Source organism: Gekko japonicus, unplaced genomic scaffold, assembly GCF_001447785.1.
Source record: "Gekko japonicus isolate JY-2015 unplaced genomic scaffold, Gekko_japonicus_V1.1 scaffold4670, whole genome shotgun sequence".
Classification (NCBI taxonomy): domain Eukaryota; kingdom Metazoa; phylum Chordata; class Lepidosauria; order Squamata; family Gekkonidae; genus Gekko; species Gekko japonicus.
Genome location: NW_015159848.1, coordinates 34,224 through 59,717, shown reverse-complemented (window position 1 = coordinate 59,717; position 25,494 = coordinate 34,224). Strand labels below are relative to the sequence as shown.

The 25,494-nt window shown below is 47.0% G+C and overlaps 1 protein-coding gene across 1 annotated transcript in view; it reads right to left on the bottom strand.

Moving 5' to 3' along the window:
- Window positions 1-10,764: 10,764 nt before the first annotated feature.
- Window positions 10,765-25,494, bottom strand: part of LOC107107648 (zinc finger protein 208-like) — a gene marked incomplete at its 5' end in the record, with an annotated part of 48,413 nt that continues 33,683 nt past the window's right edge. Inside the window, 2 exons of the mRNA XM_015407951.1 lie at window positions 10,765-11,704; window positions 16,550-16,575. Of these exons, the coding sequence (XP_015263437.1) occupies window positions 10,817-11,704; window positions 16,550-16,575 (914 nt within the window). The remainder of the gene's footprint in view (window positions 11,705-16,549; window positions 16,576-25,494) is intronic.

Below are 25,494 nucleotides of genomic sequence, written 5' to 3'. Positions count from 1 at the left end.
AGGTTAGAAATTTAAGTGTATAAATTGATACAATGTTTACATTTTAGGTGATGCATGTGCGCACTGGCTATAGATTTTGTGTTCAAACTTTTTTTTTTAATCCTTGCCTTCTAGTTTTCAAAAGGTGACATGCCACGTAGACAAATTCCAGAAGGGTTAAGAGTATCAAGACTGACCCTGCCTTGGAATAGTAACATAACATAACCTAACTCTGGCCTGAATAGATTTGGGTCAACTCCCCAGTAACTCACATGAAAATGAAGCAAAAAAGCTTTATCGATGAAATTCAAGAAAAGTTATTAAAAGCAAGGCATATAGTTCAGTGGAGTCATAATGCATACCAAAACACAAGTAACACTAACAAAGGACTAACTGCACTACTTACTTATGCTAACAGCTGCACTGTTGGTTGTTATAGCCAAAGCATGATGATCTAGAGCTTACACAGAGTATCTTCAAGCAACAAGGTGGTGGGTGGAGGAAAGGGGATAAGAAGGGAATGTTCTCTCTCTGCTGTAGTCTATAGATTCAGGTGGGGAGCCATGCTGATCTTAAGCAGCAAAACAAAGTACGAGTCCAGTGACACCTTTAAGACTAACCAGGGCTCTTTTTGTAGAAAAAGCCCAGCAGGAACTCATTAGCATAATAGGCCACACCCAACAGCCGAAACTCATTAGCATATTAGGCCACACCCATGACAGCACATTAGGCTGCACCCCCATGTTACTAGAAGTGTGGTCATCCAGCCACACCCACCTTTTGCTTCTGATTCTGTTTACCTTGTTTGTTGTCAAAACCCAGGGCTTTTTTTGGAGCAGGAACTTCTTTGCATGTTAGGCCACACACCCCTAATGTAGCCAATCCTAATGAGTTTCGGCTGTTGGGTGTGGCCTATTATGCTAATGAGTTCCGGCTGGGCGTGGCCAACTTGGGAGCCAGCCGGAACTCCGTTCCTGTGCGCTCCTGCCCAAAAATAGCCCTGAGACCAACAAAGTTTTATTCACGGCATAAGCTTTCATGGGCATACACACTTCTTCAGATACATTGAAATGGAAGTCAATCTGTACAGCCAATCAGAAACCCTGCTGGGGGACAGGCCACCTAGCCCCACCCACTTTCTAAAAGGCACCGTGCTGGGGACCTGGTCTTAGAGCAATGAGGGGGGGGGGCTGTGAGCAGGTCTTTTTAGTTCCAGTAACCAGGGCTCTTTTTGTAGAAAAAGCCCAGCAGGAACTCATTAGCATAATAGGCCACACCCAACAGCCGAAACTCATTAGCATATTAGGCCATACCCCTGCCAGCACAGCTCATTAGCACATTAGGACGCACCCCCATGTTACCAGAAATGTGGTCATCCAGCCACACCCACCTTTTGCTTGTTATTCTGTTTACCTTGTTTGTTGTCAAAACCAGGGCTTTTTTTGTAGCAGGAACTCCTTTGCATGTTAGGCCACACACCCCTAATGTAGCCAATCCTAATGAGTTTCTGCTGTTGGGTGTAGCCTATTATGCCAGCCGGAACTCCATTCCTGTGCATTCCTTGCCCAAAAATAGCCCTGCCAGTAACTCTTCACTTTCTGAAGCCCTTTGCAAACTGCATGGCAAATAATGGGAAGCAGTGAATCCAGTTCAAGGGTGTGCTCACACAGTGACTTGGCTGAGGTGAGGGCACTTCTCCAAAGGCAGCACTCTCCACACAGCCCTACTCAAAGAGGGATGGGGCATGGATCAGTGGCAGAGTATCAGCCTGGCATACAGAGGATCTCGGGTTCAGCCTCCAGAATCTCCTGTTTAAAAGGCTCAGGTAGGAGATGGTGTGAAAGACCCTGGAGAGCCACTTCCAACCAGGGTAGACTAGTGTTACTTGTGTCACGGCTCTCAAGAGAGCCACATTTGTCATTGGATTCAACTCCCAATAGTACCTTGGAGAGCAGCAAGGTTTGGGGGGGTATGATCCTTCAATAGGCAAAGTTCCGTTCATCATAATCCTCAGTCAGCCAGAAGAGCCACATGACTGCTGTATGCCCTGTGCACCATTCTGCCAAACGTACACATAAAATAGATATAAAGGTGACTAACATTTTATAATTACCAAAGTGCCTCTGTGCATGTAGACTTGTCTCTCCCCATCCCTGTCGAACCTTAGCCAGCCCTTGTGCATCTGGAGTGAGGGGAAGGGCTTCCCTCTCTCTGCCTTCCTGCTCTCCTCAGCATGAGGCACAGCAGCTTAGGTGTGAAAGAGATTGCCAAGGCACCTGGAGGAGAGGAAGCTGGCTGTGGAGAAAGGGGAGTAAAGTCACTCCTCACTGTAGCCAACCTGCTCTTCTGGTGGCCGCTTTACTTTCTCCTCTCTGTGGTCAGCTTACTGGCCTCCTGATTGCCGTCTTGAGTCCTGAGATGAGAGATCAGAAGCTGTGGAGAAGTGTGGTGGGTATTCAAGAAGAAGCGTTGAATTTATACCCTGCCCTTCACTCAGAATCTCAGAGTGGCTTAGTCTCCTTCCTCTTCCCCACAACAGATGCCCTGTGAGGTAGGTGGGGCTGAAAGAGCTCTGAAAGAACTGTGACTGACCCAAGGTCACCCAGCTGGTTTCATGTGGAGGAGTGGGGAATCCCGTGCCTGGCCCAGGGCTCGCAGCTCAGGGAGGCTTTTAGCTTACCTGTTCTCCAGTTGTTCCAGCGTTTCAATGGGAAAACCACCTCGCAGCTATGAACTGTAATAGGCAATGGCCTTGCCCACTTTCCTGGGACATGGCATAAGGACCTGGGGATCCCCAGGAATTACACCTCATCGCCAGACTACAGAGATCAGTTCCCCTGGAGAAAATGGAGGCTTTGGAGGGTGGACTCTATGGCATCGTACCCCACTGAGGATCCTGTCCTTCTCAGGCTCTATTTCCAAATCTCCAGGAGTTTCCCAACCTGGATCTGGCAACCCTATCCCGCATCCCCTGCGGGTGGCTAAGGGGGATCTGGCAACCCTATGGGGCAGTGACACATTGGTAGGGCTGCCGGTTCTGGGTTGGGGAATACTTAGAGATTTTGGGGGTGGAGCCTGGGAAGAGAGGAATTTGGGGAGGAGCAGGACCTCAGGGTGGTATAAGGCCCACAGAATCCACCCTCCAAAGCAGCCATTTCTCTAGGGGAATTGATTTCTGTTGCCTGGAGATCAGTTCTAACTCTCTGAGAGATCTCCAGACCCCACCTGGAGGCTGGCAACCCTACACATTGGGCAACAATGCTCAGAAGAGCCACAGGGGGCATGTCAAAAAGTGATGTGGCTTCCAAGCCACTGAGTATCACCAGAGTAGAATACACTGACCTAGACAGACCGAAAGTGTGATTCAGTATAGGGCAGCTTCATGTGTTTATGCGAGCTACTTCCATCAGGGAGCAAGGACAGCTTAGAGGTCCATGGGTTTACAAGCCTTTTATTTATTTATTTATTTATTTGTTTGTTTGTTTGTTTGTTTGTTTTTTAAAAATATATGGTAGATAATTGTATCAATGCCCCTGAGTTAGGGTTGCCATCCTCCAGGTAGAGCCTGGCGATCTCCCAAAATTATAGCTCCAGGCGACAGAGATCAGTTCCCCTGGAGAAAAAATGGCTGCTTTGGAGGGTGGACTTTATGGCATCATACTGAGGTCTCTCCCCTCCACAAACCCCATCCCCTCCAGGCTCTACCCCCCAAATCCCCAGGAACTCTCAAACCCAGAGTTGGCAACCATGAATGCCAAATGGAACCTCCAAATGCAGAAGCAGCATACCTGTGAATACCAAATGCTGGGAACAAACAAGAAGGCCATCAGCTTCAGCCATGCCCAGAGGCCTCTGTCCCATCACAGTTTTCAGAGACGCTGTTCACATGTTAGATTGAAGGCACATACATCCTTCATGAAGAGCGAACGCTCGTCCACTTTACAAATGAAACCAGGGACCACTACCTAGATAAGTGTGCCGTTTCAGTCCCTCATTCAGCTGTACATGGGTTGAAAGTAACCTGAGAATTACTTAGGTAAAGGTAAAGGTTTCCCTTGCTCGAAAGCCAGTCAAGTCCGACTCTAGGGTTGCGGTGCTCATCTCCGTTTCAAAGCCGAAGAGCCAGTGCTGTCTGAAGACATTTCCGTGGTCATGTGGCCGGTATGACTAAAAACCAAGGCGCACGGAACGCTGTTCCCTTCCCACCGAAGTGGTACCTATTTATCTACTTGCAATTTCTTGCTTTCGAACTGCTAGGTTGGCAGGAGCTGGAACTAGAGACGGGAGCTCACTCCATCATGCGGCACCCTGGGTCTCGAACTGCTGAACTACTGACCTTCCACAGCCTGCAGTTCAGCGTCTTAAACACTTGAGCCACCGCAGCTCCTTGAGAATTACTTAAGGCACATATAAATAAAATGCAAGTATTCACTGTAATTTGTGAACAGGCCTATTGACAAAATTTAACCTTAGCTACAGAGGAAAGGGGGACCTGAGAGGTGTCAAAGGGCAGAATTAAACACACACACACACACACCACTTCTCAGCCTTGGTTCACATTTGTACAAGAGGCGAAGCACAGGTTTCCTCAACATGGTGCTCACCAATATTTTCCTTGGTGCCCCTACCAAGCTCTTCAGAAAATGGGTAGGGCTATTTTGAGGGAAGTCATGTTATTGGCTGCCCTCATTCAAATGAAAGGGTTTTTCCACTGGAGGACCAGGAAGACTGTTAAGCACCTGGGCTTTCCTTCATCAGCGTGTGCTTCTGCCCAAGAGGTTTGAGGAGGGAAGTATTCCATCTGGCTCCGCCTCCTGCAAAAGCCATTTGGGGTTTGGTTTGGGTCCACCTCCTGTGGGAGCCATTTTCAGGCTGGTGCTCACCACCTTCTCTCAAAATTCCAAATGTGACCACAGGCTCAAAAAGGTTGGGGACCCTGGGATGATGGTTAGAATAGCAGACTAGGATGAGGGAAATTCAAGTTCAAGTCCCACCCCCTATCATGCAAATTGGTAAGGGACTTTGCTCATCTGCTCTCAGCCTAACTTACCCCACAGGGCTGTGTGAGGATAAAAATGAGGAGGGGAAAGCTATTACCATCCTCACCCTATGCTCTGCGGAGGAAGGGCAGGAGAAAAATGAATTGGGTAGATGGATACAACCCCTAGAATCAAGTGTAAAATCTTTTCCTGAACTGTACCTCTCCAGGCTGTATATGGAGCTGCGGTGGCTCAAGTGGTTGAGACGCTGAACTGCAGGCTGTGGAAGGTCAGTAGTTCAGCAGTTCGAGACCCGGGTGCTGCATGACGGAATGAGCTCCTGTCTCTAGTTCCAGCTCCTGCCAACCTAGCAGTTTGAAAGCAAGGAATTGCAAGTAGATAAATAGGTACCACTTCGGTGGGAAGGTAACAGCGTTCCGTGCGCCTTGGTGTTTAGTCATGCCGGCCACATGACCACAGAAACATCTTCCGACAGCGCTGGCTCTTCGGCTTTGAAACGGAGATGAGCACCGCAACCCTAGAGTCGGATTTGACTGGCTTTCGAGCAAGGGAACCTTTACCTTTAGGCTGTAGATAGAAGCGTCCTCATACCCAACGACACTCCATGACCATCAGTGGAAAGTTGATGCCTAACTTTCTAGCACTTCCTATACTTGTGTGGAGGGTTGCCAGCTCTGGTTTAGGAAATACCTGGAGATTTTGGGGGGTGGAGGCTGATGAGGGTGAGGATTGAGGATGGGAGGGATTTCAGTGGGGCAGAATGCCATAGAGCCCACCTTCCAAAGCAACCATTTTATCAAGGGGAACTGATCTCTGTTGACTGGAGATCAGTTGTAACAGTGGAAGATCTCCAGTCACCACTTGAGAGGTTGGTAATTCTACTTCTCTGGCATAGTGGCTAGCATGGGTAGGATCTGGTTGTTACAAGTTCAAATCTGCAGTCTGCTGTGAAGCTCCCTAGGTGACCTTGAGCCGAGTCCTACACACTCAGTGTAACCTACCTTACAGGGTTGCTGGTGTGACGATAAAACTGAGAAAGGGCCACCCTGTGCTCCTCGGAGTAAGACTGTGACAAAGATGTGATATACTCTAGATCAGTGGTGGTGAACCTATGGCACGGGTGCCAGGGGTGGCACTCAGAGCCCTCTCTGTGGGCACGCGTGCCATCACCTCAGCCAGGCCCAGCCCATCGTTAAAGTGTCGAATTCTCTGCCAAATAATTTTAAGTAAACGAAAGCATTTGGGATTGCTTTCCTTACTTTGTTTAGATCATCTTAAGTTAATGTATGAGTTGTTTTTTCTAAAGTAAAACCTCAGTATTCAGGTTAAACTGCCGTGTTGGCACTTTGCAATAAATAAGTGGGTTTGGGGTCGCAGTTTGGGCACTCGGTCTCTAAAAGGTTCGCCATCACTGCTCTAGATACTCCTACTGGCTGTGAGGCCCAACTCCTGAAGGGTAGTTTTGGGCAACAAATCTATCCCCCTGGAGGCTTCATTGGCATAAAGCGCATTATGGCCCAGGCTAGTCTGCTCTTGCCAGATCTTGGAAGCTAAGCAGGGCCAGCCCTAATTAGTGCTTGGATGGGAGACCACCGAGAAAGTCAAGGGCTGCTACTCAGAGGGAGGTACATTGTTGAATGTCTCTTGCCTTGAAAACCCTACAGGGTCGCTGTAAGTCAGCTGTGACTTGATGGCACTCTCCACCACAACCGTGCGCCAAAGGTTGGCAGTGGAGGGTCCCCCACCCAAGATTAATTTACTCATTGGAGAACATTGGGCCAGTTACTTCCTTCTACTCTAACCTACCTTACAGGTAGATTCAGGTGGGTAGCCGTGTTGGTCTGAAGCAATAGAACAAAGTCTGAGTCCAGTGGCACCGACAAAGTTTAATTTGTTAAAGTTTAATTTGATCTTCTTGGACTGCAAGAAGATCAAATCAGTCAATCCTAAAAGAAATCAACCCTGACTCTTCCCTGGAAGGCCAGATAATGAAACTGAAGCTCAAATACTTTGGCCACCAAATGAGAAGGGAGCACTCACTGGAGAAGACTCTGATGCTGGGAAAGATTGAAGGTCAAAGAAGACGGGGACAGCAAAGGATGAGATGGTTAGACAGTGTCATGGATGCAACGAACATGAAATTGAGCCAACTTCAGAGGACAGCGGAAGACAGGAGGGCCTGGCGTGATCTGGTCCATGGGGTCGCAAAGAGTCGACTGCGACTGAACAACAAAAATAAGTTTCTGTGTGCATGCTTATACTCAGAATTAAACTGTCAGTCTTAAAGGTGCCACTGGACTCAAACTTTTTCCATTTAAACCATTTAAAGCACTACTAAGCCTTTTTAGAGAAACAATGGGATAACCTGTGACAAACTATATTTTACTATTCTACTGTCAAGAGACCAAATTATCTCCTTTGGTCTGTTTTTGCTTCTTAACCCAGCAACCATCTGTCTCTTGATAGATCTGCAGATCAAATTTCAAAAAGAATAAATCCCATTTTCCACCACATTTCTGGCTGTTTTTCTCCCGTAGCCACTCAACAACAGGAGCCGAAGGTTTACAAACTCAACAAACTTTATTCCACAGCCCTAAAGTAAAATACAGCCAATGAACTATCAAACTCAGGTAACGAAAGACAAAACTAAAATTAATATTACCAAGAGTATACTATATCAATAGGCTAGGTATACTATGTCAAATCCACCATGGACCGTCACCTCACTTGGCTACAGGCAACTTCTCTACAACTAGATTTATCCCCTTGACCTAGGCAAGGGAAGTCCCACAGGGCAGACAGAGGGAAGGGCGTGACTGTCTTTATATTTAGAAGCCAAATGAGGTTTGATAACTTTGGCCTACTGATACCAACCTTCAGATCCAACAGTGTTTGGGTTCACAAACTCACCTTTGGATGCCCAGTATAACACAGACACTACAGGCTGAGGGCAAAGCCCAGCATGTGCAATTCCCATCCCTTTCTTGAGGAAAAAATAGATGAGGCTGCCTGAAATGCAGTCAACTCATTGGCCTGTTTATGCTAGAACTGTCTAGTCCGGCTGGCAGTGCCAGTCCGGGGCCTCAGGTGGAGAAAAGCCAAAGGTTGAATTTGGGATCTTCCATGTGTGAAGTGGGTGCTCTATGGCTAAGCCACAGTTTCTCCCAAAACAACAAATATACGAAGCTATCTTCTCTGACTAGCAGTGGCTCTCCACGGACTTTCCCAACACCTGACACACTTCTGAAAGCAAATAGGCTTGAACTGGGGATTTTCTGCTTTCAAGGCAGGGGTCTGGTTCCATCAGAGGAGTCAGACCTTGGGGCCCTCTTTTCCAGTACTGTCTAGAAGAAGAAGAGATTGGATTTATACCCCGCCCTTCACTCAGTCTCAGAGGGGCTTACAATCTCCTTTCCCTTCCCCTCCCCACAACAGACACCCTGTGAGGTAGGTGGAGCTGAGAGAGCTCTTTTGAGAACTGCTCTTGAGAGAACAGCTCTGAAAGAACTTGTGACTGACCCAAGGTCACACCTGGCAGAGTGGAGACTCAGTCCTGGGTCTTCCTGATCATAACCTGACACTCTAACCACTACACTACATTGGCTCTCTATCAGAGTTTAGAACGTGATCAGTCAAAGACAGGGAGAACCCAGCACTGGCTTCTACCGAAGATCTTTCAGCTGGAGATTCCAAGGACTGAATCTTCTGCATCTAAAGGGCTCCATCTGCTGATCAACACCTATAACATGTGAAGCTAACTCACAGTGAGTCAGACCACTGGCTCATCTAAACTAGTATCATTCTCCTGGAGTGGTAACATCTTTGCTCAGTCTTAGGAAGAGAAGGGTTTTCCTGGCACCACGAATCTTTTTAACTGGAGATTTCAGGGACCAAACCTGGGGACCCCTTGCATGAAAAACTGTGAATTGGGGCCTTTGTGCCGAACACACGGTATTCTCTGTGTGTGACAAAATGACACAACCGCCCGCCACTCTGCTGTGGGAAGAGGATTGCGTCAGGTGGGGATACAGGCCTATGAAACGGAGATGAGCACCGCAACCCTAGAGTCGGATTCGACTGGCTTTTGAGCAAGGGAACCTTTACCTTTAAACTGTACAAACAAAATATTTTTTAAAAAATGTGAAGGTCATGCTGGCCACATGACCATGGAAACGTCTTCAGACAGCGCTGGCTCTTCGGCTTGGAAACGGAGATGAGCACCGCAACCCTAGAGTCGGATTCGACTGGCTTTTGAGCAAGGGAACCTTTACCTTTAAACTGTACAAACAAAATATTTTTTAAAAAATGTGAAGGTCATGCTGGCCACATGACCATGGAAACGTCTTCAGACAGCGCTGGCTCTTCGGCTTGGAAACGGAGATGAGCACCGCAACCCTAGAGTCGGATTCGACTGGCTTTTGAGCAAGGGAACCTTTACCTTTAAACTGTACAAACAAAATATTTTCAAATATGCTCGTTTTAAAAGACACAAGATGCTACTGCAAAGATGCTGAATGTTTACTGTTAGTGTTCTGCATAACTTCACCCCCTGACCTTTTGTGGTTGGCACCACCTTCTGAAGCAGCCATTTTGTGCTTGCGCCCACCACCCTGTGTCATAATTCCCAAGGTGGAGACCCCACTGTAGAAGAACAACAGATCCCCGCCCTAAGGAGATTACACCCTAAAACTTGCCACTAAAACTTGCCCTAAAACTTGCCTAAAACACTTGTTTTCGGGTGGTGGTGGTCTATAGATTGAGAAGGTAAAGGAGAATGACCTGTGTTTCTTTGGTTACACAGGCTTAGGTTCAGTTGAGGGTGAAGATTTGGGGTTGTGCCAAAGTCCTAATCAGAAGAGGGAGTTCTGATGAGGGAGATAGAGAACTATGAACCTCTCATGGGTGTATCAGGAGGTGGTTCCAAGCATAATGGGCACCAAGGGAAGAAAGGGCAGAGTCATTTCAGGGACCAGTTGAGATTTAGGTGGGTGATGGTGTTGCAGCCAAAGGAAAGGTCATGGGGAGAGGTGCATCAGGGTATGGGGAGGGGCATGGAACAAGACCATGGAGGGCTTTGGAGGCAAGTACAAGGAACTTTTTCTGGATCTGACAGCAGACAGCGTAGATATTTAAAGAAGGGTGCTATACAGTCAGGTAACTAATTGTGGTGACACACGCAGTCCCTAGATTTATTCTGTTTTAAGTGTTAAGAGATCCTGAGTAGGCAGTCTTCCCTTTGTATATTTAACATACACTAACAGGCTGTGGGATTCTTGGGGGGGGGAACCAGCTCGCCTCATAAGATGGAAGCCACCCAGTCATACATGGATTGGTGACCTGATGCCAACATGACCTGTTTGCTCAACATAACCCTCAGCCCATGACAAGTTGGGAAGAACCAAGTACTCAATTGGAATCCTGAATTTAGGAATCTGGAATAGCTGGGACCACACAACTGTTGCAAAGACAGGTCACATACATTTTATGATCTATGGATCAAAAAAATATTTTATGACCCACAAAGCAAACATCTGTATAACTTGGAAAAACTGACACTTAGTTTTGTGATGTTGCGTGATGCATGTGCTTGTAAGAAACATCTTCACCTCTGTTCTCCGAAAGAAGTCCTGTGAATAAAGCTGTCCGTGCCTTGCTTATAAAATATGAAGGTCTCTGCCCAAATATTGGCCTACTTTTTGGTCTTTTGTAAAAAGGACACCTTGAGCTGTGTTATGCAGCCCCGTATTGGACCTAAGCAAACAATCCTTTTTCTGAAGCAACCTGCCTCTAATTTATGCAGAGAGTTGGAATCAACGCCTTATGTGGAGTCCAAGCATTCAAGTGGTCGTCTCTCTTGCATGGATTCTCTTGTGCCTCCTAAGTGATGCTTTATGACCAAAGCTTTGTCCGCAATCCGAGCACTCATAAGGTTTCTCTCCTGTGTGTACCCTCCTATGATTGACGAGGTTCGAGTTAGTACTGAACTTCTGCCCGCAATCTAAACACTGGTAGGGTTTCTCTCCCGTGTGTACCCTTTTGTGATTGACAAGGTTTGAGCTCGTGCTGAAGCTTTTCCCGCACTCACCACACTCAAATGGTTTCTCCCCTGTGTGTGTTCGCTCGTGGATGAGAAGTTTGGATCGGCTGATGAAGCTTTTTCGGCAGTACGTACATTTGTGTGTTTCTTCCCCAGCTTGAGCTTTCTTTCCTGTGTGCAGCCTTTCGTGTTTCCTAAGGTACGAGCTAGAAATGAAGCTCTTCCCACACTCAGTGCATTCGTATGGCTTTTCTCCCGTATGGGTCCTACCATGGATAATGAGATCGGCTTTCTGATTGAAGCTTTTGCCACACTCTAGGCATTCGTATGGCTTCTCCCCTGTGTGCGTCCGGAGATGTATGACAAGCTGAGGCCTGTGGACAAAGCTTTGCCCGCACTCAGAGCATTTGTAAGGTTTCTCACCCGTGTGGACCCTTTTGTGCGTTATGAGGTTGGAGCTCGAGGTGAAGCTTTTCCCACACTCTGGGCACTCATAGGGTTTCTCCCCTGTGTGGGTTCTTTCATGTACGATAAGGGAGGCTTTGTCACTGAAGCTTCTCCCGCAGTCCAAGCATTTATACGGCTTCTCACCTGTGTGGACTCTCGTGTGCTTCATGAGGTTACAGTTTGTACTGAAGCACTTCCCACACTCGGAGCATTTATATGGTTTCTCACCCGTGTGGGTCCTCTCGTGTATTATCATGTGTGCGCTGTTGTTAGAGATCTTCCCGCAATACGTGCAGGTATACAACTTTGGCATTTTCTGATTCCTTGGAAATTCAAAGCTCCGACGTAAGACCGTTCCCCAGTTGGGGCTGGCCCGTTTTCTCTTCGCTTTATGGCTTCCCTCCTGGAAGGTTCCCCTTGGTAAGCCTCGGTCACTTTCGCCGCAAAGGAAAGCTTGCTTGGCTGTCTGGTTTTCCTGGGAGTTCTCTAACCTCTGCTGACTCCTAGACATTTCTTCCAGCTCACAGACCTGGAAAAATTTCCCATTGAGTCTTGCCAAGGACAGCCCACTGACGCCTACTTGCTGGTGTCTTTCGAAAGGGAAGCTCTCCTCCTCGTTTTCATATGCTTGGCCATTGCCTGCTGAAAGAAACGAAGAACCACTGAGGATCACAAGAGATAAGGACTTCTTGGGGGTGATGCTGAGGTTATGGCATCCTTTCCAAAGAATTGTAGGGCATTTTAAGTTTATTTAAAAAAAAAACACCAACTGGAGGGAGACTTACAGGGGTTTAACAAAGTGCAGACAATGGATACAGGCTCACCCCCTCCCCCATCATATTACAATTCAGAAGCCCACAATGACGTTGATGGGCAAATGATTCAGGGCAGACAAAAGGAAGTACTCCTTTGTTCAAAGCAATAACTTAAGAGAATTCTTTGTCAGAAGATGACATGATCATCTTGAGTTTAAAAAGCTGTAAAAGCGGATTAGATAAATTCATTATTCCTGTTAACAGATGTTAGCCTTGATGGTAAATGGAACCTCCACATTCAGACACAGTAGATTTCTAAATATTAACTATGGGGAAGCAACCACAGGAGAGGGCTTTCCCCTTCTTGCCTTCTTTATGGACAGGGCATCTGGTTGGTTACTTTGGGACACAGGATGCTGGGCTACAGGGACTCTTGGTCCAACCCAGCAAGGCCCTTATTTTCTCAATGACTGAATTGGTTAATCAATCAAATCTTGACACCATTATTCTAAAGGTGGAAAAGGCACACTTGTTTTCGGGAACAGCTAGATTTGAGTCCAGTAGCATCATAAAGACCAACTAGATAAGCTTTCAAGACAGAAAGCACCCTTCATTAGATACCAAATTGTTTTGGGGAAGGGCCATGGCTCAGTGGTAGAACATCTCCTTGGCATGCAGTAGGTCCCAAGTTCAATCCTGGGCACTGTTCCCTCTAAGCTGAGTTAGTGTGAGCTAGCTCACAGTTTTTTAGCCTCCAGCTCACACATTTTTGTTTTAGCTCAGGAAGGAGGGCTCCAGAGCAAACCAATTTAATGCAGTAGCCAAATGGCTCGCTCACAACTTTAATGCCAGTAGCTCACAAAGTAGAATTTTTGCTCACATGACTCCACAGCTTAGAGGGAACATTGATCCTGGGTATCTTCAGTTAAAAAGGACCAGGTAGTAGGTGATGTGAAAAACCTCTGCCTAAAAGCCTGGAGAGCTGCTGCTAGTCTGAATAGACAATACTGGCCTTAATGGATCAAGGATCTGATTCAGTCTAAGGCAACTTCCTGTGTGATTTGGAAGACTGGTCACTGCCCATCAGAGAGAATACTCAGATACGACAGTACTGGTCTTTACAGGCCAAGGGTCTGATTTGCACTATAACCGATCAACTCAGTAAACAGAGCAGCTTTAATGAAAAGCATCTTTCTCAAGAAATAAAGTTAGCCAGAGAGTTTTATGCAAACGGCTGATGATCAGCACAGCCTCCCAGAGATCCTGGGAATTGTTGAGCAATCCTAGAATTTCAGGCAGCTGGGGGAGCCACAGATCCCCCCTACAATCTCAAAAATGACAGAATGATTTCTGTCCGATTCCAAGGCAAACCATTCAACATCACAGTAATCCAAGTCTATGCCCCAACCACTGATGCAGAAGAGGCTGAAGTGGACCGGTTCTATGAAGACCTACAACACCTCCTAGAACTAACACCAAAAAATGATGTCCTCATCATCATAGGGGACTGGAATGCTAAAGTAGGAAGTCAAAAGGTAACTGGAATAACAGACAAGTTTGGCCTTGGAAAGCAAAATGAAGCAGGGCAAAGGTTAACAGAGTTTTGTCAAGAGAACACACTGGTCATAGCGAACACCCTTTTCCAACAACCTAAGAGGCGACTCTACACATGGACATCACCAGATGGGCAACACCGAAATCAGATTGACTATATAATTTGCAGTCAAAGATGGAGAAGCTCTATCCAGTCAGTAAAAACAAGACCTGGAGCTGACTGTGGTTCAGATCATGAGCTACTCATTGCAAAATTCAGACTTAAACTGAAGAAAATTGGGAAAACCACGAGGCCATTCAGGTTTGACCTAGATCGCATCCCTGATGAATATACAGTAGAGGTGAAGAATAGATTCAAGGGTCTGGATTTGATAGATAGAGTGCCTGAAGAACTATGGACAGAGGTTCGTGACATCGTACAGGAGGCAGCAATCACCACCATCCCAAAGAAAAAGAAATGTAAGAAAGCAAAGTGGCTTTCTGATGAGGCTTTACAAATAGCAGAGGAAAGAAGGAAAGCGAAAGGCAAAGGCGAAAAGGAAAGATTTACCCAACTGAACGCAGATTTCCAGAGAACAGCAAGGAGAGATAAGGAGGCCTTCCTGAATGAACAGTGCAAAGTAATAGAAGAAAACAATAGAATGGGAAGGACTAGAGATCTCTTCAAGAAAGTTGGAGAAATCAAGGGAGCGTTCCATGCAAAGCTGGCCATGATAAAGGACAAAAACGGTAGGGACCTAACAGAAGCAGAAGAGATTAGGAAAAGATGGCAAGAATACACAGAAGAACTATACAAGAAAGACCTCGATGTCCTTGACAACCACGACGGTATAATCACTGACCTCGAGCCAGACATCCTGGAATGTGAAGTTAAATGGGCCTTAGAAAGCATTGCTAACAACAAAGCTAGTGGAGGTGATGGTATTCCAGCTGAGCTATTCAAAGTCTTAGAAGATGATGCTGTTAAAGTTCTGCACTCCATTTGCCAGCAAATTTGGAAAACGCAACAGTGGCCACAGGATTGGAAAAGGTCAGTATACATTCCAATCCCAAAGAAGGGCAATGCCAAGGAATGTTCAAACTATCGCACAATTGCACTCATATCACACGCTAGCAAGGTCATGCTCAAGATCCTACAAGCTAGGCTTCAACAGTACGTGGATAGAGAACTACCAGAAGTACAAGCTGGGTTTCGAAGAGGTAGAGGAACGAGAGATCATATTGCCAACATTCGCTGGATTATGGAGAAAGCAAGAGAGTACCAGAAAAATATCTACTTCTGCTTCATTGACTATGCTAAAGCCTTTGACTGTGTGGATCACAACAAACTATGGCAGGTCCTTAAAGAGATGGGAGTACCAGACCACCTCACATGTCTCTTGAGAAACCTGTATAAGGGCCAAGAAGCGACAGTTAGAACCGGATATGGAACAACTGATTGGTTCAGCATAGGAAAAGGAGTACGACAAGGATGTATATTGTCGCCTTGCTTATTTAATATATATGCAGAGTACATCATGCGAAATGCTGGCCTGGATGAATCACAAGCGGGAATTAAGATTGCTGGGGAAAAGATCAACAACCTCAGATATGCAGATGATACCACTCTAATGGCTGAAAGTGAAAAGGATCTAAAGAGCCTCTTGCTCAGAGTAAAAGAGGAGAGCGCAAAAGTGGGCTTGAAGCTCAACATCAAAAAAACTAAGATCATGGCATCCGGCCCCATCACTCCTTGGCAAATAGAAGGGGAAGTCGTGGAAGTAGTGACAGACTTCACGTTCCTGGGATCCCAGATCACTGCAGACTGTGACTGCAGCCATGAAATTAAAAGACGCCTGCTCCTTGGGAGGAAAGCGATGGCGAACCTAAACAGCATGATAAAAAGTAGAGACATCACCCTGCCAACAAAAGTCCGCATGGTCAAAGCAATGGTATTCCCAGTAGTCATGTATGGCTGTGAGAGTTGGACTATAAGGAAGGCCGAGCGCCGAAGAATAGATTCTTTTGAACTATGGTGCTGGAGGAGACTCTTGAGAGTCCCTTGGACTGCAAGAAGAACAAATCAGTCAATCCTCAAAGAAATCAACCCTGACTGTTCCCTGGAAGGCCAGATAATGAAACTGAAGCTCAAATACTTTGGCCACCAAATGAGAAGGGAGCACTCACTGGAAAAGACCCTGATGCTGGGAAAGATTGAAGGTCAAAGAAGACGGGGACGGCAAAGGATGAGATGGTTAGACAGTGTCAGCGATGCAACGAACATGAAATTGAGCCAACTTCGGAGGACGGCGGAAGACAGGAGAGCCTGGCGGGAGATTGTCCATGGGGTCGCGAAGAGTCGGACTCGACTGTGCGACTGAACAACAACAACAACTGCCAGATCCTTTTAACTGAAGATCCCGGGGATTGAACTGGGGGCCTTCTGCACGCCAAGCAGATGTTCTGCTACTGAACCATGGCTCCTTCTGAAAGCAGTGCTAGTTTGCTGGTGAACATGCATTATACCAAGTCAGACTACAGGTCTGTTGAACTTACTACTTGAACAGACTACCAGTCTCTTGAACACCCCACCTGTCTGTTGAACCTATGTGCCAACTGGCATTGGCTTTTTCGTGTACAAGATCCCGCACAAGATCCTTATTTAGTGTGTGGGGGTGTGTGTGCCAGGGATTGAACCAGGTGCTTCCTCAACACACTGTCACTTAGGTTTATATCTCTCCACCGAGATGAATTTTTTGCATTTACACTTCATGCATCTCAGCGGTGACTCTCAAAACCTTATGAACGAACACATGAAGCTGCCCTACACTGAAGCACACCATCAGTCCATCTGGATCAGTCTTGTTTAATCAGACTGGCAGCAGCTCTCCAGGATTGCGGGTGGAGGGGTTTAACGTCACCTACTGCCTGGTCTTTTTAAGTGGAGATGCCGGGGACTGAACCTGGGATTTACCTGCATGCAAAGCAGAGGCTCAGCCACCGTGCCACAGCCTCTCCCTGGATTTTGTTAGTCTCTAAGGTGCCGCTCAACTCCTTGTTCTTTATTTTGCTGCAGCAGACTCACAGGGCTACCCGTCTAGAGTTTTTCATCGCAGAAGGCACTGCATCGAGCCATCTGGAGCAGAAACCCAACAACCCTCAGGCACAGACCTTTCCATCCAAATGCAAACTGTACCTAAAAAACTGAGAGCAAAGAGTCCACTCCGGTCCACTTACCCCATGGGGAGATGGGGCCACACACTCGGACCGGCCTCTCTTCATAGCATCTCCCCACTCCCACCTTTCTGTGGTTGTAACTTTAATTATATCTGCTGTTGGCATGCACTCCAATGCCTCTGATGAAGCGAAGCACTGACTAGCATAAACATATGCTGGAATAAATTGTTAGTCTTTAAGGTGCCACTGAATTCTACAGTGAGTCTTTAAGGTAAAGAACAAAATTTGAGTTCAGTGGCACCTTTACAACCAGCAAGTTTAATTCTAGGCATGCCTTGACCTGGATAGCCCAGGCAAGCCCGATCTCGGAAGCTAAGAAGGGCAGACCCTGGCAAGTACTTGGATGGGAGACCTCCGGAGACTACCAGGGCCAGGAGGCCAAAGGCAGGCTTTCAAGCCACTTCTCCGAATGTCCTCCGTGACCCAGTAGGAGTCACCAGAGGTCACCATGACTTCCAGGCAAGGGCATGCACACGCGCATACATGCACACAAATTGCAAAAAAATACCCCCAAAAGTTTAATTCTGGGTATAAGTTTTTGTGTGCATGCGCACTTCTTGAGATACGGTGAAACAGATTTCCACAACTGTTACATATAGGTGTGTGGGGGGGGGGGTGTTAGTTGCCAGGATGGGCTAGTTAAAGTCAAGATGCATAAGTGATGGGGCGATAAGTATCACTGAGATTGGATTATACTTATCACCCAGTTACTTATGCATCTTGACTCTAACTAGCCCATCCTGGCAACTAACCCCCCCTCTACCTATATGTAACAGTTGTAGAAATCTGTTTCACTGTTATCTCAAGAAGTGCACATGCACACAAAAACGTATACCCAGAACAATGTTTCCTCTAAGCTGCAGAGTCCTGTGAGCAAAATTTCTTCTTTGTGAGCGACTGGCATTAAAGTTGTGAGTGAGCAATTTGACTACTGCATAAATTAGCTTGCTCTGGAGCCGTCCTTCCTGAGCTAGGACAAAAAATCTGTGAGCTGGAGGCTAAAAAACTGTGAGCTAGCTCACACTAACTCAGCTTAGAGGGGACACTGACCCAGAATTAAACTTGTTGGTCTTAAAAGTTGCCACAGGACTCAAACTTTGTTCTGTTGCTCCAGACCAACAGAGCTACCCACCTGAATTCATCTTTAAGGTACAGTTAGTCTTCAAGGTACCAATGAATTCTACAGTTAGTCTCACCATCTCTGCACATCCTGATGTAGAGAGGATGAAGGGTGCTTACCTTGTCTTCCAGGCCATCCGCCTCCTGCAACCGCTGCAAGAAATCCTCTGCCAGGGCCACTGCCTGGGCACAACTCTCCGGCGCACATTCCTTCACCCAGCTCTGCATTTCTGGGGGCAGGATAATTAGGAACTGCTCCAGAACCAGCAGCTCCAGGATCTGCTCCTTGGTGTGCTTCTCCGGCTTCAGCCACTGATAGCAAAGTTCCTGGAGCTGAATGAAAACCTCTCGAGGGCCCTCGGCCTCCTGGTAGCAGAAGCGCCGGAACTGCTGGCGCTCCGTCTCCAGGCTGGCGGGCTCTTCCTCATCCACCATCTCTTCCTTTACTTTCACAGAGGAAATGAGCTGATCGCAGGCTTCGCGGCCTTTTCCATCAGGGCACTGCAAGGTTTGGGTCACGCCCAGTTTTCTAAGCCACTGGCCAGTGTCAGCTGCGGCCTTGAAGGAGGCCGGATTTCCCCTCAGCCCTCCTCCTGACCGGGGCTGAGGCAACGGTGGGTTTTTCCGCCTCGAGCGAGAGGACTGCGTCGTCTTCACAAAGTCCTGCCACTGAGATTCCCAGTGCTGCTCCAGTCCCTCTCCTGGCTCCTGCTTAATCTGGTGTGGATTTGCCCCAGACAGAAGCTCCCTGATGGTTCCAACTTGGACAGCATGAGAGGTTTTCTCTCCTGCCTCTAATATCTCCTTCTGAAAGGGTCTTGCTGCTGGGCTGTATGCCTCCATTTTTATTCCTGGCCAATAGGAAAGGAAATTCAGTATTAATGAGGGCAAAGTGAAGCATATCTGAACAAAAATTTTCACTCATCTGATGAGAGAAGACACCAACTACCTTAACAGGGGGGAGGGCCTGAGGCCTGCCCTCATTTGCCACTCTTGCTGCTGGCATAAACGTCATCAACCTCCTCATTAGAGAGGACTGAAGACACCTTCATCTGCCATGCTTGCTGCCAGCAAAGAAGGCACCTGCTTCCTCAGCAAAGGCCTAAAGACAGTCCTCATTTGCCATCCATGCCACCAGAAGAGAAAACACAACTGCTTTGGAAAAGGCCTGAGGCCAGCCTTCGTTTCCCACCCTTGCTGCCAGCAAAGAAAGCACCAGCTTCCTCAGCAAAGGGAAGGCCTAAGGCCAGCTCTCATTTACCATCTGTGCCACTAGAAGAGGATAGAACTCCCCTGGCAAAGAAAGGCCTGAGACCAGCCTTCATTTGCCACTCCTACTGCTGGCACAGAAGGTACCCACTTCCTCAGCAGAAAGAAGGTTAAAGACAGCCCTCATTTGCCATCTGTGCCACCAGAAGAGAAGACATAACTCCCTTGGCAAAGAAGAGCCAGAGGCCAGCCCTCAGTTGCCACCCTTGCTGCCAAAGAAGAGGGTAACCAACTTCATCAGCAGAGGGAAGGCCTGAGGAGAGCCCTCACTTACCGTCCCTGATCACATTCAGCAATCTAACATTAAATACATGTTTAAAAAACCACCTGGAGACCTGTTATAGTACACAGACGTTTGGAAATGTAAGCACTGATTTGGGTTGTCTGTATCTTCTTCGCTCCTTCCCTGATAGAATGAGATAATACTAGACTGCCTTTGGGTACGGTTTGCTAGGATTGCTGCAATAAGAGACGTGAAATGGTTTGAACACTTTTTAAGTGCCATGCAAATGAAATCCCACTGTAACCACCCAGACAGAGGTTCTTGCTACTGGATCCCTCTGTATATAGATCAACAACCCTGCTGTCCCCCATCTCTGGCAGGGTGACCCAGAAAGAAAGAAAAAAAGAAAGAAAACACACCTAACAGCTCTATGATTCCAAAAATTTATGTTATGGAGACTCTCTCCATTCCCAAATCAATTACGGGTTTTGCAATCTTGTGTTTTTAACAAAAATTTATGTTATGGAGACTCTCTCCAGTCCCAAATCAGATTATAAATTCAGTCAATTATGGGTTTTGCCATCTTGTGTTTTTACGTTGTTTTGTCAATCACTTGTATCAGTCAATTAAGACCACAGGATCTGATGGATTTGGGAATTGTCTGGACAGTCAAGAATGTAGCCACCAAGTACAATGACAGTAACCAGTTTCTGGGGTGCAGAAAGCAAGGGAATGACTCTTGGTCTAAATCTGCAGCAGTGCCATTCATACCTCCTTACACACACACATCCGGCAATAATTCCTCCCTTCGTCCTCCCCCAAAGCCCACCAATTTCTCCCTCCCACCCTGTGGCACGGATTTTATTATATTATTTTTTACCTTTAATTTCTGGCTCCCTCCATGCACCACAAAGCCCGCTCCTCTCCAAAGAAAGTCGCAAGGCCAATGTCCACTTCCAAGCTCAATGGGACAGGAAGGTGCATTCACTATTCATTCCCCCCCTTTCCCCCTACATTTCCTGCCTCTCTGCGGAGCAGAGCTCGGTTGTTAACTTAACCCTTAGAGCACCAGATAGGAGGCGCCTCTGCCACCACCACCCCCCCTATAAATTCGTGTTCATCGCTGCAAGAGGGAGACGCACACGGGGCCGGACGAAGTGAACCACAGAGACCATTTTTCTCCCTCTCCCCATATACTGGAACTCAGTAAAAGTCCAGAAGTTAAAGACTAACAACATTTATTATTCCTAGGAGCTTTTGTGAGCCACAACTAATGTTGCCAGCTCTGGAGATTTGGGGAGATGCAGCCTGCGGAAGGCAGGGTTTGGGGAGCGGAGGGACCTCGGTGGGGTACAAGGCCATACAGACCGCCTTCCAAAGCAGCCATTTCTCCGGGGAAACTGATCTCTGTAGTCTGGAAACCAGTTGTTATGCTGGGAGTTTTCCAAGCCCACCAGGAGATTGGCAACCTCACAAGTCACTTTTCCAGTCTAAAGAAAATTCACTTGTTTGGTTGGCTTTGAAAGGTAACTAGAAAAAAGCCCAATTTGTTTTATGCTTATTTACAATATTTGTATGCAGCTTCCCCCCCCCCCATCACGGGACCCAAAGAGGCTCATCAAACTACACCGAAATGGCAGTTTACCAATTTAAACAAATAGTACAAATAAATGAACAAAACAAACACAGCTTGGACAGGCCTGGATCGATTGAGCCCCCCTAACGCAGACTGCAGGCTGTGAGGAATAGGCCAAAAGCCCTTTGGCTTGATCCTCTTGCTCAGTCCAGGTGTTAATACCTGCAAGAAAGGTAAACAAAGCCCGTGCCAATCAGAGAGCTAGGCTCCCGGCCGAGAGCCTATGGAACTCTCAGCCACTGTAAATAGCCTATCAAGGGTGTGGGGTTTATTGCACATATAAGCCGGCCTGCGAGCTGGTAAGTTTGTCTTGTTCTTCACTGGAAATAAAGTACGAGACCTGAAATCAATAGTAAGTCTCAGTACTTTTCACTGGAGACGAGGATGGGATTCTACCTCCCATGAACAACAACCTGGAAGAAGATTCAAGCATCACATCTAGCCCCAGCACTGAGATCACCGCATGCCGCTCCGCTTCGTGCCCCGCTTCTCCGGTTGCAGCTCACCGCACTGCTCATAAGAACATAAGAACATAAGAGACGCCAATGTTGGATCAGGCCAAAGGCCCATCCAGTCCAACACTCTGTGTCACACAGTGGCCAGAAATACCAGTGCCATCAGGAGGTCCAGCAGTGGGGCCAGGACATTAGAAGCCCTCCCACTGTTGACCCCCCCCCCAAGCACCAAGAAGACAGAGCATCACTTGCCCCAGAGCCCCTAGCTATACCTTGTGGCTAATAGCCACTGATGGACCTCTGCTCCATATGCTTATCCAATTCCCTTTTGAAGCCGTCCATGCTTGTAGCACCCACCACCTCCCGTGGCAGTGAATTCCATGTGTTAATCACTCTTTGGGTGAAGAAGTACTTCCTTTTATCCGTTCTAACCCGACCGCTCTGCAGTTTCATGGAGTGCCCACGAGTTCTTGTATTGTGAGAAAGGGAGAAAAGTACCTCTTTCTTTACCTGCTCTTTCCCATGCATAATCTTATAAACCTCGATCATGTCACCCCTCAGTCGTCTTTTCTCCAAGCTAAAGAGCCCTAAGCGCTTTAACCTTCCTCATAGGGAAAGTGTTCCAACCCTTTTATCATTCGAGTTGCCCTTTTCTGCACTTTTTCCAAAGCTATAATATCCTTTTTAAGGTGTGGTGCCCAGAACTGCACACAGTATTCCAAATGAGGTCTCACCATTGATTTATATAGGGGCATTATTATATTGGCTGATCTGTTTTCAATACCCTTCCTAATAATCCCCAGCATAGCATTGGCCTTCTTTATTGCAGTCACACACTGTCTCGACATTTTCAGTGAGTTATCCACTACAACTCCAAGATCTCTCTCTTGCTCAGTCTCTGCCAGTTCAGACCCCATCAATGTGTATTTATATTTAGGATTTTTGGCTCCAATGTGCATCACCTTGCACTTGGCCACATTGAACCCCATTTGCCATGTTGACGCCCACTCGCCCATCCTTGACAGATCCCCTTGGAGTGCCTCACAATCCTCACTGGTTTTCACCACCCCGAACAACTTTGTATCATCCGCAAATTTAGCCACTTCACTGCTTACTCCCATCTCCAAATCATTAATGAACAAGTTAAAAAGCAGTGGACCAAGTACTGATCCCTGCGGTACCCCACTGCTTACCACCCTCCACTGAGAAAATTGCCCACCTACACTCACTCTCTGTTTTCTATGAACTAGCCAGTTTTTGATCCATAAAAGGACTTGTCCTTCTATCCCATGATTTTTGAGCTTACTTAGGAGCCTTTGATGAGGAACTTTATCAAAAGCTTTCTGGAAGTCAAGGTAAATAATATCTATTGGATCCCCCTTGTCCACATGTTTGTTCACCCCCTCAAAGAACACTAACAGGTTAGTGAGACAAGATCTTCCCTTACAGAAACCGTGCTGAGTCTGCCTCAATAGGTTTTGTTCATCTATGTGCCTACTAATTCTTTCCTTAATAATGGTTTCCACCAATTTACCCGGTATCGACGTCAGACTGACTGGCCTGTAATTTCCCGGATCTCCTCTGGAACCCTTTTTAAAGATGGGAGTGACATTAGCTACCTTCCAATCCTCAGGAATGGAGGCAGATTTTAAGGAAAGATTACATATCTTTGTCAGGAGATCTACAAGTTCACATTTGAGTTCTTTCAGAACTCTCGGATGTATGCCATCTGGGCCTGGTGATTTTTCAGTTTTTAAGTTGTCTATCAGTTTTAGGACCTCCTCTCTCATCACCTCAATCTGACTCAGGTCTTCCAACACCCCTCCTGAAATCAGTGGTTCTGGAGTGGGCAAGCACTTCTCATCTTCCACAGTGAAGACGGAGGCAAAAAATGCATTTAGCTTCTCAGCCATTTCCCTATCATCCTTCAATACTCCTTTTACCCCTTGGTCGTCCAAGGGCCCCACTGCCTCCCTGGCTGGTTTCCTGTAAGGGATGCTCTGTATTCTTGGTGCTTGGGGGGGGGGGTCAATAGTGGGAGGGCTTCTAATGTCCTGGCCCCACTGCTGGACCTCCTGATGGCACCTGGTATTTTTTGCCACTATGTGACAGAGTGTTGGACTAGATGGGCCATTGGCCTGATCCAACATTGGCTTCTCTTATGTTCGTATGTTCTTATGACAGAATGGGATTTCCATGGTGAGAGGCAGTGTACCCTTGAATACCAGTGCTGGGGGACAACAACGGGGAGGCTTTCTCTGTGCCCTACTTGTGGGCATCCCTGGGGCATCTAAGTGGCCACTCTGGGAAACAGGATGTTGAAATAAATGTCCCATTGGTCTGATATAGCACAGTTCTTCTTAAGCAAGGCAAAACCACCAACAGCCATCTCCTGGTTGCCTCCCGCACCCAGTGTTCAGAAGTGTTCCGTCTCCAAAAATGGAGGTTCGGTTGTTGTTTCTTTTTAAAAAAAAATCTATACCCCTCTTTTTGCCCTGATGGGAATCCGAAGCTACTAGTCACATTGTTCTCCCTTTTTCTGTGTCATCCTCAGTACCACCACCTTGTGAGGTAGATTAGGCTAAAACATAGGAAGAGCCCTGCTGGATCAGACCAGTGGTCCATCTAGTCCAGCATCCTGTCTCTCACAGTGGCCAACAGTTCTTCTGGAGGTTCAACAACAGGGCACAGAGGCTGAGGCCTTCTCCTGATGTTGCCTCCTGGCTCTTGTACTTAGAAGTTTACTGCCTTGGAATGTGGGGACCATGCAATTGGCCCAAGGTCACCCAGAAAACTTTCATGACAGAATGGGGATTCAAACCCAGTTGTTCCAGGTCCTAACTAGACATTCTAGCCCTTAAGACCACACCGACTCTCCAGTGTTAACTGCTGATAGCCGGTGAGAGAGCTATCCTCCGTAACCTCCCCTGGCCTTTCTTTAGAACAGTGCATTTTTAAAAATAAACATTTTATTAAGTTTTGAAAAAGTAATATAGATCTGAGAATACATAATAAGACAATATAGAAAGAATATATACAGAGTAAATGAATATCAAGAGCTGCGGTGGCTCAAGTGGTTAAGACGCTGAACTGCAGACTGTGGAAGGTCGGTAGTTCAGCAGTTCGAGACCCGAGTGTGCCGCATGACGGAGTGAGCTCCCGTCTCTAGTCCCAGCTCCTGCCAACCTAGCAGTTCGAAAGCAAGAAATTGCAAGTAGATAAATAGGTACCACTTCGGTGGGAAGGTAACAGCGTTCCGTGCGCCTTGGTGTTTAGTCATGCTGGCCACATGACCACGGAAACGTCTTCGGTCAGCGCTGGCTCTTCGGCTTTGAAACGGAGATGAGCACCGCAACCCTAGAGTCGGATTCGACTGGCTTTCGAGCAAGGGAACCTTTACCTTTACTCTTTATAGTCGCTGTAGAGAGTCAATTTCACTCGGAATCACCTCTCGTTGCATATTGGAAACCACATAGCAATTAAGTTAGAGATGAGTGTAAGACAGGTGAGGTCAGGTCAGATCCTGTCAATTATGTACAGTTCTCAAATTTTCTGAAGCCAGGGAGAGTGGGTAGGTATCAGTTTGTCTTCCACCTGGCAGCAATGGCTGCTTTGGCATCATGGCATCAGATAGTAAAACGGGAATTTTTTGCTTTACTAGAGGGAGGAATATCTTGCTTCTGAATAAGTTGTCAAACGCTATAATCATTTGCCATGGCAACAGGAGGGAGAGGTGGTGTGTGAGTGCTTGAGATACTTTCGATGTGCCTTGCTTTGAAACTGCATAAGCCTTATCTCCCTCTG